Consider the following 13,507-nt stretch of genomic DNA (forward strand, 5'->3'; position numbering starts at 1 on the left):
GAGTCGCGAGGGTTTGTGGGTTTTGAGAGTCAGAGTTTGAGAGTAGGAAAAAACTACGGATAGACTAACGAGTCCGGCATACAATTATTCAATGCTACATTGACCACATACTAATTGACGCGTCGTCCTGCCAGAGCAACTCCTTACTTGTCGCTGCCACGTCATCGCGCATATCTTCACAAACTCTACGCTTACACTGAAGACTGAAATAACAAGAACAAACAAAAGAGAGCTACAAAATGCACAAGTTATTAATTGCGCTGTTGGCTCTATTTGCTGGAGCCACTGCTGCCTCTCACCAACAGCAGCCGATCCTCTTGCAAAACGACCAACAACATGAAAACGACCTGGAATTCAAATACTCTAGACTTCCCCAAGTCGATGCATGGACTGTTCTAACAAACTCAAAGTATCCATTTCTATTTTCTCCCACTCTTCTATCTCCCGCATAAACCAACCATTTCCAAACATTTCATCAACTGCGGACCAAACTCATTGTTTCATCCAATATCTAATGAATCCCTGATGATTTCTTAGGTTCCCAACGTACTCTGTGCGTGTTAGAGAACGCAAGGGCGAAATATGTGACGATGTCAAGCAGGTCGGTAGCCACGTCGAAAATGCGAAGCAATGTCACATTCCTGAGCTCATATGCCTTATTTCTTTCTGTATCTACAGTATTATGGTTACCTCGACGTTGATGAATCTGGTGGAAAGCATCTCTTTTTCTGGTTGGTCCATCAGTTTGAAATTCCTTGGTCAAAACCTCGGTCTAACTCGCAACACTACAGGTTTTTTGAATCAAGATCCAACCCAAAGAAAGATCCTCTTGTTCTCTGGCTCAATGGTAATTTATTTTTGCAGCAGCATTGGTCTGTGGATTACCCTAATCTTCGCATCAGAGTGTTTTCACCTAAATTGACATCGCATCGTCCAATATCACGTAGGAGGTCCTGGCTGTAGCTCTCTCACTGGTTTATTCATGGAATTGGGTAAAGAATTGCTCTGAGTAATTTACCTATATGTCTCAGTTCATTGAACCTCAATTAAACCGTTGAATGCGTACTAAAGGTCCCTGCAGAGTCAACGAGGGCGGCAATGGAACAACCAAGAACCCTTACTCTTGGAACAAGAAGACAAACATCTTCTTCCTTGATCAGCCGGTAAATACTGGGTATTCTTACACTGATGGCGATGGCAAGGAGGTCGACACTTCAATTGCCGCCGCTGTTGATGTATATGCCTTTTTGCGTGAGTGCTGCTCCAAAGTTGAGCTATCAGAATCTGGGTATGACGTTTGATGTCTCACTCTCGTTGATGTAGAATTATTCTTGCAAAAGTACTCTCAATACGCCAAACTGGACTTCCATCTCTTTGGAGAGTCGTACGGAGGTGAGCATCATTGCTATCCCTATCTTTGGAAAGCATCTTTTCGCGATCTTCGTCCTTACATTGGATTTGATATCTTCAAATGTTATGCTACCGCCTGCAGTCGCTGCTCCAGTGTCATCCGCAGCTTTTCTACACTGACGCCTCTTCCGATTATAATTAGGTCACTACGTTCCCGCGATTGCCGAACTCATTGATCAAAATAATGATGGCGCCGAGGTTCCAATCAACTTGAAAACTCTGGGCATCGGAAACGGCTTGACAGACCCTCTCGTACAGTACAAATATTATGCAGACATGGCCTGCGACGATAAAGTAAAAAATTTATATCGAGCTTGTGAAAATCGTAGCTAATCAATATCCTAAATTTGACAAGTATGGCAAGTCTTTAACCGACGAAGAGTGTGACACGATGAGGTAAATATTGTAACCCGAGCATGTGAAAATCGTGGCTAATCAATATCTTAAATTTCTTGTGTCATTAGGTCTAAATATGGCACTTGCTCGTCCTTGAGTACGCCGTCAAATTTGCATTCAATGATAAACAAAGATCACTCACATTTTCCCTCAATCAGTCAAGCCCTGTTATCAATTTCAGAATGCGTTTTTTTGCGCACCCGGAGCACTGTACTGGTAAGAGCTTATCATCTTTAGTGCGGTCGTCTCTATATTTGAGGTCTAACAAATAACAAACGCAGTAATCAAGCCATGCTCTCGCCGTTTCAGCAAAGTGGTCGAAATGGTATGTTTTTATCTTTGCTTTTATTATTTCTCAACTAAGCTCTTCCCTGTTTTTTTTGTGTGTAAGTCTATGATGTCCGAATGACTTGTAGTGCTCTTGACTGGTACGTCTCTCGAGGGATTGAGCGTCTTTCATTAGTTTTCCAACCAACTCAAATCGTTTGTATGTTCTTAGTTATCCAATTTTGAAGGACATTGAGGCCTTTTGTAACCGTCCAGATATTCAAGACATGCTTGGTGTACCTGAACGTCAATACGTCGGCTGCAACCAAAACGTTAATCTTCGTTTCCTGACAGCTGGTGACTGGTGAGATGTGATGGTATAAGTGGTACTAGTTGCTTTTTAACACCCACATCACCTAAAATACATAGGATGCGACCATATCAACGTGCTCTGCCTCCTCTTTTGGAAAAAGGCATCAAACTAGTTGTTTACGCAGGTAGAAAAAACGACCATTGTAGCAACCAATCTGTGATGAAAAAACATTACATTAATATATCAATTTCTTTGCATCAGGGGACGCTGATTACATCTGTAATTGGATTGGAAATAAAGCATGGATGATGGAGCTTGAATGGTAACTCAGCGGACATGGATTTCGCGAATTGATTTTTTGTGTTTTTGTTATTTTTTTGCGGCGAGCTCACCGCTTGCTGTCAATAATAATAACACCCTGCTGTCACATCGCTTCCAGGTCTGGACAGGAAGAATTCAACGCAGCCTCTGATTTACCTTGGACTTCATCGTTGACACAGAAGGAAACAGGCGAGTATCGCACGTTTGGTCCACTCACGTGGCTCAAGATTTACGAAGCAGGTCATTTGGGTGAGTGCAAACATTTGTGTTGAATGAGTTGAAAGTAATGAAAAACCATCAAACCATTGCCGTGTTCTACCTGCCAACACTTACATTTAAATTAGTACCTTACGATCAACCTGCTGCTGCTTCGGATTTCTTTGAAAGCTGGTATGTGCGCAGTGGTCTTTCGACGTTGGTGCGTGTGTGAGAAGGCATCAAACTCAGACCGTATCACCATTAGGATTGAAGCCTCTCGGGACTAAGTGGTCCGAAGGGAATGCACAAAAGTGTTTGATACAAGGAAAAAGTTGATATAAGAATTGATGTAAAACGACCGAAATGGCCTAAATACAATTTGGCACAAATCGGAATTTAATGTGAATTGTCTCGCGGCACAGAACGACGATGGTAAAAAGTTCTCCAGCGTAACTACAAATTTATTTTGACTACTCTACAAAAAAGTGACATTGGGTATGGTGAATATACATTTTGCTCTGCATTAATAACGAGATGGCACGAAATTCTCTCTTCTCTTCAATAGCGGTGAGATTGTGAGCAGCTAAATCGGCCTGGTATTCGTCTTCTAGGGCCGACATATTCATTGACCCAGCATTCGGTGATTGAGTAAAAGACTTTGCTAGGAAGCTACATGGTTCAGACGTAATGCTTCTCCAAAAGGCCACCTCCCGCGAGTTCCTATAATCCTGTTGCCTGAGATTGACTATTGTATACGGTCTTCCTGCCTAATTATAATAACCGTTAATCATCGATCTTTCTGTACTAATCGGTGAAGAAGAAGAGGAAAAAAATGCACCAATGTCGCCGCCCAATGTCCAAAAGTAGATGAATGTGTCGCAACTACATCATCGCAAGTAGCCAATGCCATGAAGTCCAGAGCTGCAGCCACATCAGAGCCTCTTTTGGTTCAATGTCGTGTTAGAGACGAGACAGCTTGACAATTATGATTCAGAATTTTACCCTGGGTTGTTCATTGCGTTTCCTTCTTCAAAATTTATGTTCAGATGCCTCGTTCTGTTTATTCCCAACCACATTTCGAGTTCTTGTCGAACTTTGATATTATCTGTGGCCAAGTGAAATGCGACATCATGTTTCCTATTCGATGACATTGCCAGCTGCTCAGCAATAGCAGCATAAGTCCTCATGAGTCCAATATCTGAATGTCGATTATGTGTTCTCACGTGGATTCCAATCATATAAGGGCGAAAATGGATTGATTTGTATTCGGATAATGCCCTTTCCAGTTCCGGCTTAAGTCGAATTGTCTTTCGTAAGACATGATGCGCAATCCGTCCGTCTGGAAATAAGGCTTCTAGCTTTTCTTTATAGTGGGGATTTGCTTGCCAGTAAGGAACGTGATAATCAGCCCCCAAGATGACCCATGTTCGTATCCCACCCCTCTGTTTTCCAACAAGACACTGTCAGACTTGGGTACTGAAGGATTTCACTTAGTGGAAAGTCCACACTGAAGAACATCAAAAAATACCTTGTCGTCATTAAAGTGATTGTCCAATGATTCTGTAATAGATATGGAGATGAGATCTCGTGCCTTTTCGTCCATGACCACGACTTGCTGCCGACCAAGCTCTCTGTTTGAACTATCAAAATCCAGACTGAATTGCCAATTCTCTCGAATATAGTCTGGATATTCCTGTTAAGAGAATGATGTAAGACTGCCTTGCAATTCAAATCGAAAATGATTGCTAATAAGGATGCACACTGGGTTTGTTGCGTGGGTGAAAACGAAGCTTCCACGTACCAGCAAAACCGTTCTGTTGGCAATGAGGGCAAGCACCACTCCATTAACCAACTGAGGTAATCTGTTCCCAAGGCCGCCGTACATAAGTTTGCTCAAAATCCAAGCATTTTCAGGCAAGTTTAAAAGAGCACAATCGTGCCTTTTCTTGTAGTCAGCAAAAGCTACATCAAAAGGTTCAGTAGGGTCATTGTTTAGGGAGCCATTGGTCTGAAAGCCATTTTGCGACCGATTGTTCCCGTCGCCGTTTTGGTCTCCAGGTTGCGACACATTGGTATAAAAAGACAAGAGTGTAATGTAGATGAGTGCCGCCGACAAGATCAGCACCAGAAGAAACCTTGGACGAGACTACAGATGGAGTTGTGAGGTTGGTCTGAAATTTCGAATATAGTAAGCGTCCCACACCATTCCCATTTTCGGCAATTCTAATGCAGCACCAATAAGGATCTGCTTTGAGTCAGTAGTTGCTTTCCAAATACATGAAGCAATGGTTCCTTTTGGTATACATTGGTCGCGTCAAAGCTACATTTGATGAAAAGAAGTCAGAGCCCAGATTGTCATTAAAGCAACAGGAGCTTTTGAACAGTGTGACAGAATCAGTTTCAGAATCGTTGCTCATGGTTCGTAATCCAAAAGATGTCAACATTCAAAGTCATTGCTTGCGTCCCTTCCAAACAAGCCTTTTTAGCAAAAGCCGGACCTGGTATACGTTGCGTGGATCTAATGTGCTTCCAGCCACTTGGCGATCTAGCCGGAATCAAGTTAATCAATTAGTTCCTGGTTAGTGCACCTGCTGTCGGATGTAGTGTTTGGTTTGAACTGACAGAACTTCGGTTGTAACGAACACAAGAGGAAACATCTTTAACTATATTTCTCGTGTGTAATGTCGGAAATATCTTATTTTTTTATTCTCGCTTGTAGTTGACAGTCTGGAATCCACTACATTAAACATTACGGACACAATGGAAACTGTCAACACGCCTGCTGGCAAGAAATTTGATCTTCTCCCAACAAGAAATCTCGTCATTGACACTACTTTGTCTGTTTTTAGATGGCAAATTCCGACCTTCTTACATTTTACTCATCGCAGCAGTCTTGATCACCTTATTGATGGTTTCTGCGACAATGTTTATCGGGGAGTTCGCCTCGTTGACTGGACGTACGTGATCCGGTGTATCACGTTTATCAAAAGTCTGGAACTGGTACTGACGATGTGAGAACAGATACAATCGCACCAGAACTCGAACAAAACTCAACTTGTCAACCATGCGCTGAAGCTTGTCCCCCTTGCGCTGAACGTCTTAATGCGCTCCCTACAGTCACGATTGAAGCCAGTGCAGTCACCAGCTCCAGTACTACTTTGCCAACAGAAACGAAAACTTATCCTGTCACTCTTGTCAGCTACTATACGAGCATGAAATCAAAACATGGAATCGAGGTGAATTGACATGCATTTTAGTAGTCTGTACGTTATTTTTAGAATTTACTGGTTTTGACAATGTCGGTTTCTTGTCGTAACTAGGAATATTATGAATGGGGAAAGGCGTTTCTGAGACTAGAGTGTCCAATTGTCTTATACTGCATGCCCAAGGATTGTAAATGGCTCATAGATCTTAGAAAGAGTCAGAATCTTCCCGTTAAAATCATCCCCATGTCATTTTGGGATGTGCCGATTGTACATGACCTAAGGACAGCCTTTGAAACCACACAATTCGAAATGGATCAAGAGCTTATATACCGGAACTCTGATTTATACGGAATTTGGAATTCGAAACCATGGTTTCTGGCAAATGCGACAGCACAAAACCCGTTCGGATCCGACTTTTTCTTTTGGGTAAGCTAGAAAGCGCCGTTATCTTCAGCCCATAAACTCATGACCGAGTATTTGCTCTAGTCTGACTTTGGAACTTGGCGCCAAGGTGTTTGACTGGTCCTTGTGTTTAATTTCTCGCCAACAACTCATTCAGACAATTTACCCAAGGTATCGATTTTCGAGACTGGCCGTGCATTCAAACCATTCGAAACATCTTCCGCGGAAATGCCTCCACTTGGTTTCTCATGTCGACCATCAACCAATATCAGAGCGAGGAGGCCATGAAAGCTTTGACTGATGACGTTCCGATGCACCTCTGGTTTTCTGGTCAATCCAATGGTAAATGTTATAATTCTGCACATTTACAAACTTACGCGTACTAACTCCATTATAGACAATATACAGGGAAATTTTTTCGGTGGTCATGCTGAACAAGTAAGGTTTTACGTGTTGGCAATGTTTGACTAGTCCTTGTTTTCATTTCTCGTAGACATCTAAATCACACAATTTCTAGGTACAGCGGTATGCAGATGGATATTATGAATTGCTGCTAAAGGAATATAACAGAGGAACGTTTGTTGGTAAAGATCAAAATCAAATGGGGAAGTTGGTTGTTTTGAATCGAGAATGGATAATGGTAGGTGTTTGCAAATGGTTATTAAGAGTACATACATAACGCCAATTCTGCTAGGTGATTCCCGCATATAGAGCTAGTAATGAAAACCCGTGGTGGTATTTCCAATCTTATCTTGCCATCACTCCAGAGCGTCCGTATAGGGAAAATTGGCAATATTTTCCGCCTTTACGAATTGGCCAAATGTAAAGGTAACACTGTATCTATGTATGTACACAATAAACAATTGCATGTTTCATAAATTATCGTATGAGATTTCACACACTGCATTCTCTATGCTGGCTGTCTTGGCTAAGAGTAGTCGCATTGAGTGTGGTGCCAAAACGATGGCAGGGCTGCCACTAGTGCTTTTGCCAAATCCATTCTTTGTTGACTGTACTTTACATCGTCGTTAGCAAAAACACCATTCTCTTTATCTCGTTGGAAGTCATCCCAGAGCTTTTCTGCGTCATCGCCTGTGTTTGGGTTGCCAACAAACCCTTTTGACATGAAGAAACACATTTCTGAGGAAGCACCACCCCTACAGTACCAATTCCGGTCAATTCGTTTCGGTTTGTTCCGTACACTGTTGCAGCGAGCTTCTTGCCCATCGCCTCTTACCAAAAAGCAACCTCCCGCGAGTTGGCCAAATTGTCGCGTACTGGCATTATTACGTAGTGCTTCGAACCAGAGTAAGAAGCTGCAGCATTACCAAACGAGGATCCATAGGTGATGACTAGCTCGTTACAAGAAGCTAATGCTCCCCAGTCCAATACTGCATCATCCATAGAACCACCTAGTTGCATTAAGGACCAAATAACAGATATAGAGAATTTGGTAAATTCAATGTAACTGAAATATTGTACCTGGATTATTGGCAGAGTTCGAGGCCTTCCAATCAACAGATAAGTGTATGAGGCGATCACCAAAGTATGGCAGAAATCGCTGACGTATGAGTGGGTCGTCTGTAGCGAGGTGGAAACGAATGTCTTCCTTCTTTCGTCCTGAATTTGCACCAAGCTGCAAAGCTACAGAAGCATACATGCGTATACTCCCTACAGTAGAAGATCTTTTATGCTGCCGAAAGTGAATTCCTACATTGAATTTACCAAATTTGCTAGCTTTATACACTTCCAGTCGAGATTCTAGCCCTGTTTGAAGTCGTACTATTTTCGTCAATACGTGGTGACCGATTTGACCATCTGGGAAGAGCCTTTCCAATGTCGCTGTATAATGAGGATTGGCTTGCAGCAGTGGTATCCAATAATCGACGCCTTCCAATTCCCAGACCGGTTGTTGATAGTAACTTTGCAAGTTCTCTGTTGCACATATTGAGAATTTTTCCCATTCATAGTTTTTCAAGACGGTTACTCGTTCTTTAGGCAGCAAGTGATGATAAGAAGAATAATCCAAGTTTGGACTGAATTGGAATGTTTTGTTGGCCATGGGATAGTCCTAAAACAAGGAGAATGAGTCCAACGTTGATGCAGTAAGTACATTGTAGTGTGGCTACCACTAGTACAAAGCGTCCTGTAATGACAGCCAATACAAATCCGTTTACAATCATCGGGATGTGATTGCCTAGTCCCATGTCGGTGCTTATATGAGTGATGATCCAGTTCGCTTTTCCGGGATCTTGGAGCGCTGTCTGATGCCCGAGTACATATGAAGCAAATTCACGGTCGAATTCTACTTGAGAGTATTGGTAAGTGCGGATTTGTCACGGAAAGATCCAAACATACCGGAATCGTTGGCCAAGCTATAGTGTGATGAAGCGACAGTTGGCCACGGGAGAGTGTCAATCGAGTGAATGGACGACTGATTATATAGTAATAGTAATACGATGCATATGAGTCCTGATGCGGCGAAGACGGAAATGAGTCTGGTATCGATCTATATATAGGTTTCGAAGAATTGTCAAATCCAGTGGAGACCACGAGCACCTCAAGCAACACTGTACCATTTTCACCCATTTAGAGAACATGAGAGCAATTGACTCAGCATCCAATCATCTGCCATTCCATCTTCATACTGCTGGCTGCTCTCAAAGGTTTTTGCGTCGCAATGCTAACGGACTTGACACGCACCTAAGACGCATACGCGATACTACTCGATCGTTGTTGATAAACTCAAATATTTCCATAATATTGGGCATTTGGTAATTTTGTAGATTCGCGTCGCTGCCAACGCGCAATCCTCGTGATTATCTGGAGGCCTGGAATTCCTTCTTTGACACAAGTTTCAAAACATCCGGCTGCCTCCAGCATAGCTCATGTTTCTTGCCGATGAGGAAGGGACTCGGACAGTTGGAATGCACCCGTAGACTCGGAATATTGCTATTCTTGTTGGCCCTCTTTTTGTTGGCATGGCTGGCTTTCGCAACATCAGAAATCGGCATGGAGAAACATCTGAATGTTCTGACCGACACTATACGCCCAAAATTATCATCTCCATCCAATACGATTTGGTCTGCTTCGTCAAATGTAGATCTTTCATCAAATGCTCCAACCAATAGTAGATTTGATCATCTCCCAAAACACGATCACGATCCTAGTGAGCTGCGGGCTTGGTTTACTGCCAGAGCTCGCAATAATACTATAATGATGTCTCAGACAAACAAGGCAGGCACTCCGTTTACCAAGAATATGATATGTAGTCTAGTAAAATCAGATCCTACTGTCATTCAACACATCATTATATGGGCAACTGATGAAGAGGCCGCCAAGGATTTGTTGCTCTTTGAGGCTGAAACCACTCGGTTGACTGGCTACAGCTTTGGTGTTTATTTTGACAGGAGGTATCGTTTTGAGATGTCAGATGTCAACCAGTGAAGGTATATACTATGAGGAACCTGAATAAACTCATTCGCTTTTGGGTCATGACTTAGGTATCAAACAAATCAAGTCTGGAACGGCGGGTGGGATAATTCTACCGGTTATTTCGAGATCATGGATATTCGTCGCCTAGTGAGTTTGATACTGGTCTGGTTTTTTGGGATGAACAGCAGATACGTTTTTCTTACCGCGGTGGAGTTTTGGTAACACTGTCATCTCTAGGTGTTTGCTCGTGTTATCGAAATATTGGATATGAGTCTAATATTTGTCGATGGGGATGTCGTCTTCTTCAAAAATCCATTTACAACCCTCAATGTTCCATTTGGTGTTCCTGGTCTTGCACATGGACTGGAAGAGGATGAAATCACAGTGTGGGAGGACTTGTACAATGATCTCCCGGACCTAGTGAGTATTGCAACTTTAAAATGCTACCTGGGTTACACTTAACGTTTGTATTGCCCCCTTGGACAACTTAGGTTTATAGTACAGATGCGAGAAAGCAATTTGATGACCTAGATGACCCTTACGAAGGCGAGCCCAGGGTGCCTAAGTTATGTGGTGGATTTTTTTATGCTAGAGTAAATGGCAGAACAAAATTAGTATTTAAGTCACTTCTTGCCATGAAGATGAACGACCAATGGGGCATGGTAGATTTGCTCAATAACTATTTTGATTCGGTACTCGTAAATCCCTTACCCTTGGGTATCAAAAGTCGAAAAGATCGCCCTCAGAATGCTAGGGCAACCAATATTGCTAGAGATGCAGTCCGTGTACTCATCCTTTCTCAAGTTGCCTATATGAATGCACTCTCTCACCAAACTTCGCCATCAGAGTTACCTGAGCATTTCCATTCCAGGATGATGGACTTGGAAGAACGAGGCGAATCACGTGTGCTCTATCACCCAAACTGGTAATCACTCCTTGTCAAGTTGCATTTAAGAATGCTATCTCACAAACCATCACTATCAGGTGGAGTCGCAACAAGACTAGAATTTTTGAAGGTATGCCTGAAAGAAACTACCTAGAGCGAGGGCTGATGAAATCAAAGCTGCTCGAAGAAGTAGTGATCTTTACACCCAACAAGCGAATTCAATGATATACCTAAACAATTAGATCATCGACTTTGGACGTTGGCTTTGGACCATCAAACTTGTGCTATAGAACCAGAAATTCCAGACTACTGTAATGATATCGGTGTCAAGGTATGTATCTCACGCTGTTTTTGATTTTCAGCTGCACACTCTTCTCTCTCAATCAATTGCCAACCTTTGAATTTGTTTTATTACCAGGACGTCGTCACAGACATCAAACCTCTAGAGACACCAACAGTATCTGCAACAGAGGCTTGGCGTCATGTTGAGCAGGGTAAAATCTCTTTGACATGTATGCTTGAGTCCTCGGCAACTTCCTGACTTTTAGTATTTGAACTCATGCAGTGCAAGATGGTCCTTCTCCAAACAGCATTCCTCGTGAACTGAAAGAGGCATTTCTGAATTCCCCTGCTCTGGAATTCCAACAGAAATTCATGAACGAGGTGAGAAGTGTTGGTGCCCTGTCTGGCATGAAGCTTAAATTTGTGCTAAAACAAGAACTTGGATGCTTTGTAGACACGCAAAAACACATTCTGGTCTCCATCATACATCAATAATTACCGTTCATTTGTAAATTCTCGAAAGCCATTCTTTTCACAGAATGTAACAGACCTCTACCTTGCTTTGGAAAGTTGGGCATCGACAGCTGTCCAGAATAAACGATGTTTAGTCATCGGCTCAGATGAACCGTGGCAAGAGGCAATGCTGCTAGAGTTTGGGGCGTCGCATGTGTCCACTGTAGAAATGGCCAGCATCGACTCGAGACATCCTCTGACTAGAATGTATACCCCAACTCAATTCGAGAAGGCTCATCAAAGAGGTAGTCTCCAGCCATTTGACTGTTGTCTAGTCACCAGCTGGCTTCAGCATACCGGGCTAGGTACGTAAGAGCTGTGTTGTGACTGTTGGTGCAGTGCTACGTCTGCACCTTCTCGCACAATGATTTCTGTCTCTTACAGTATTTACATTTGCTTTATAGGCCGATATGGTGAAGGTCTAGAACCTGCTGGTGACCTGTATGCCATGAGACGCATTATGAGTGTTCTTAAGCCGGGTGGAATAGCATTTGTTGGCATCCCAACCGGCGATGATGCTCTTATATGGAACGAAGGCCGGATTTATGGACGCGGTAGACTGCCCCTGTTATTTGCAGGTTGGGCAATTAAGAGTGTGTACCCAGAAAAGGTGTTTCATGGTGATAAGCCGTCATATTCGATTTGGGTGTTGAAAAATACGGCTGCCTGTACATAGGCTTGTAAGAATTTGCAATTTTTTTAGATCTATTTAGCGCGACTGTACATACCTATATATTTGAACATACAATTAGAGTAGTATATATGGTGAGAGAGACACACGCAAAGTGAACGGGTGACAATGATTAAAACAGCCTCCTGAATTCATGGAAGACACGATCTGACTGTTGTCATCATCACTCTGTCGCGCGACAAAATCGTCAGTCTCGAGTTGTGGTTGGGCGTTCGCGAGTAGAACTCGAGGACGTGAAAAGACGTAGATCGCATGTCTCTGAAATGGCTGCGTACATTCCATCTAGCTTTTTCCGAATTTTGCTGGCAGTCAGTGTGATTTTGGGCCTGTTTTGGCTGACAGCAACAATGGTATAGAACAGATTTGCAATTGTCTGATGCTTTATTGGAGATAACTTTGAAATGGGCTTACAATGTATCGCTTTATTTATAAGAAATCAACTTGCAAAGACATTCCACTTCAACATCACGACATTCAATGCAACCTGGAGCATCGCACTGATCCATCGGTTGGTACTGGTAAAAAGCAAGCTGTAATCACTCTGATGACTTCCGATTGGTATTTGGATGGAGCACGAGTCCTTGGTCATTCCCTACGACACAAAAAGAACATTCCTGACAATGTAGACATGATCTTGCTATATCCTCAGGAGAAAATATCGTCGAAGGCCTTATGCTACCTGAAGCATACTCAATGGAAGCTACAGACCATCCAGCTGATACCTACGCCAATGGATCCTCAAGGCCGAAAGCCTTTGGAATCTTTTAGAGACATGTACACGAAATTGGCATTTTGGAACATGACCGAGTACGATGGACTCTTATATCTGGACTTGGATACTCTGGTGTTGCGACCGATACATGACCTTTTCAACTTGAACGTAGACTTGGCAGTAGTAAGTCTCATGTTTGCTGCCATGTTTGTTGACGTGTTTTACACTGGTCGTCGTTGTATCTCTTTTGTGTTCGTGAGAGTTTCATCTATCTGACACATGTGAATAGGTCATGGACATCTGGTTTGGTCAGTTGTCGTGGGATTTCAACGCTGGGGTTATGTATATTCGTCCAAATGCCACACTCTTTCATACACTGCTGAAAGAGGCGCAGAATACCACAAATTATAACCCACAGTGGGCTGAGCAAAACTTTTTGAATTATTACTTTCGATACCGGTGAGATTTTTGAATT

At 42.7% G+C, this 13,507-nt stretch overlaps 4 protein-coding genes across 4 annotated transcripts; 2 read left to right on the top strand and 2 right to left on the bottom strand.

Moving 5' to 3' along the window:
- Positions 1–239: 239 nt before the first annotated feature.
- Positions 240–3,192, top strand: SmJEL517_g04259 (uncharacterized protein; the record flags this gene model as incomplete). Its single annotated transcript, XM_031170187.1, has 19 exons — positions 240–409; positions 538–601; positions 679–731; positions 792–847; positions 948–992; positions 1,072–1,251; positions 1,324–1,392; positions 1,553–1,704; positions 1,766–1,806; positions 1,875–1,903; positions 1,965–2,022; positions 2,088–2,131; positions 2,198–2,234; positions 2,306–2,437; positions 2,503–2,570; positions 2,648–2,708; positions 2,826–2,956; positions 3,052–3,097; positions 3,171–3,192. 19 exons carry the CDS (start codon positions 240–242, stop codon positions 3,190–3,192), a joined length of 1,458 nt encoding a protein of 485 aa, XP_031023914.1.
- A 183-nt stretch (positions 3,193–3,375) lies between these two features.
- SmJEL517_g04260 (uncharacterized protein) lies at positions 3,376–4,790 on the bottom strand (the record flags this gene model as incomplete). The annotated part of the gene is made up of 5 exons (XM_031170188.1): positions 3,376–3,672; positions 3,744–3,846; positions 3,908–4,347; positions 4,434–4,598; positions 4,707–4,790. 5 exons carry the CDS (start codon positions 4,788–4,790, stop codon positions 3,376–3,378), a joined length of 1,089 nt encoding a protein of 362 aa, XP_031023864.1.
- Positions 4,791–7,441: 2,651 nt separating this feature from the next.
- SmJEL517_g04261 (uncharacterized protein) lies at positions 7,442–8,720 on the bottom strand (the record flags this gene model as incomplete). Its single annotated transcript, XM_031170189.1, has 4 exons — positions 7,442–7,670; positions 7,751–7,925; positions 7,996–8,584; positions 8,643–8,720. The coding sequence occupies 4 exons, from the start codon at positions 8,718–8,720 to the stop codon at positions 7,442–7,444; spliced, it is 1,071 nt and encodes a 356-aa protein (XP_031023863.1).
- Positions 8,721–9,414: 694 nt separating this feature from the next.
- SmJEL517_g04262 (uncharacterized protein) lies at positions 9,415–12,305 on the top strand (the record flags this gene model as incomplete). Its single annotated transcript, XM_031170190.1, has 10 exons — positions 9,415–9,926; positions 10,017–10,095; positions 10,186–10,368; positions 10,440–10,873; positions 10,933–10,964; positions 11,077–11,165; positions 11,253–11,328; positions 11,400–11,497; positions 11,571–11,934; positions 12,034–12,305. 10 exons carry the CDS (start codon positions 9,415–9,417, stop codon positions 12,303–12,305), a joined length of 2,139 nt encoding a protein of 712 aa, XP_031023862.1.
- Between the last annotated feature and the right edge of the window lie 1,202 nt (positions 12,306–13,507).

Source organism: Synchytrium microbalum (assembly GCF_006535985.1).
Source record: "Synchytrium microbalum strain JEL517 chromosome Unknown SmJEL517_scf0027, whole genome shotgun sequence".
In the NCBI taxonomy this organism is placed as follows: domain Eukaryota; kingdom Fungi; phylum Chytridiomycota; class Chytridiomycetes; order Synchytriales; family Synchytriaceae; genus Synchytrium; species Synchytrium microbalum.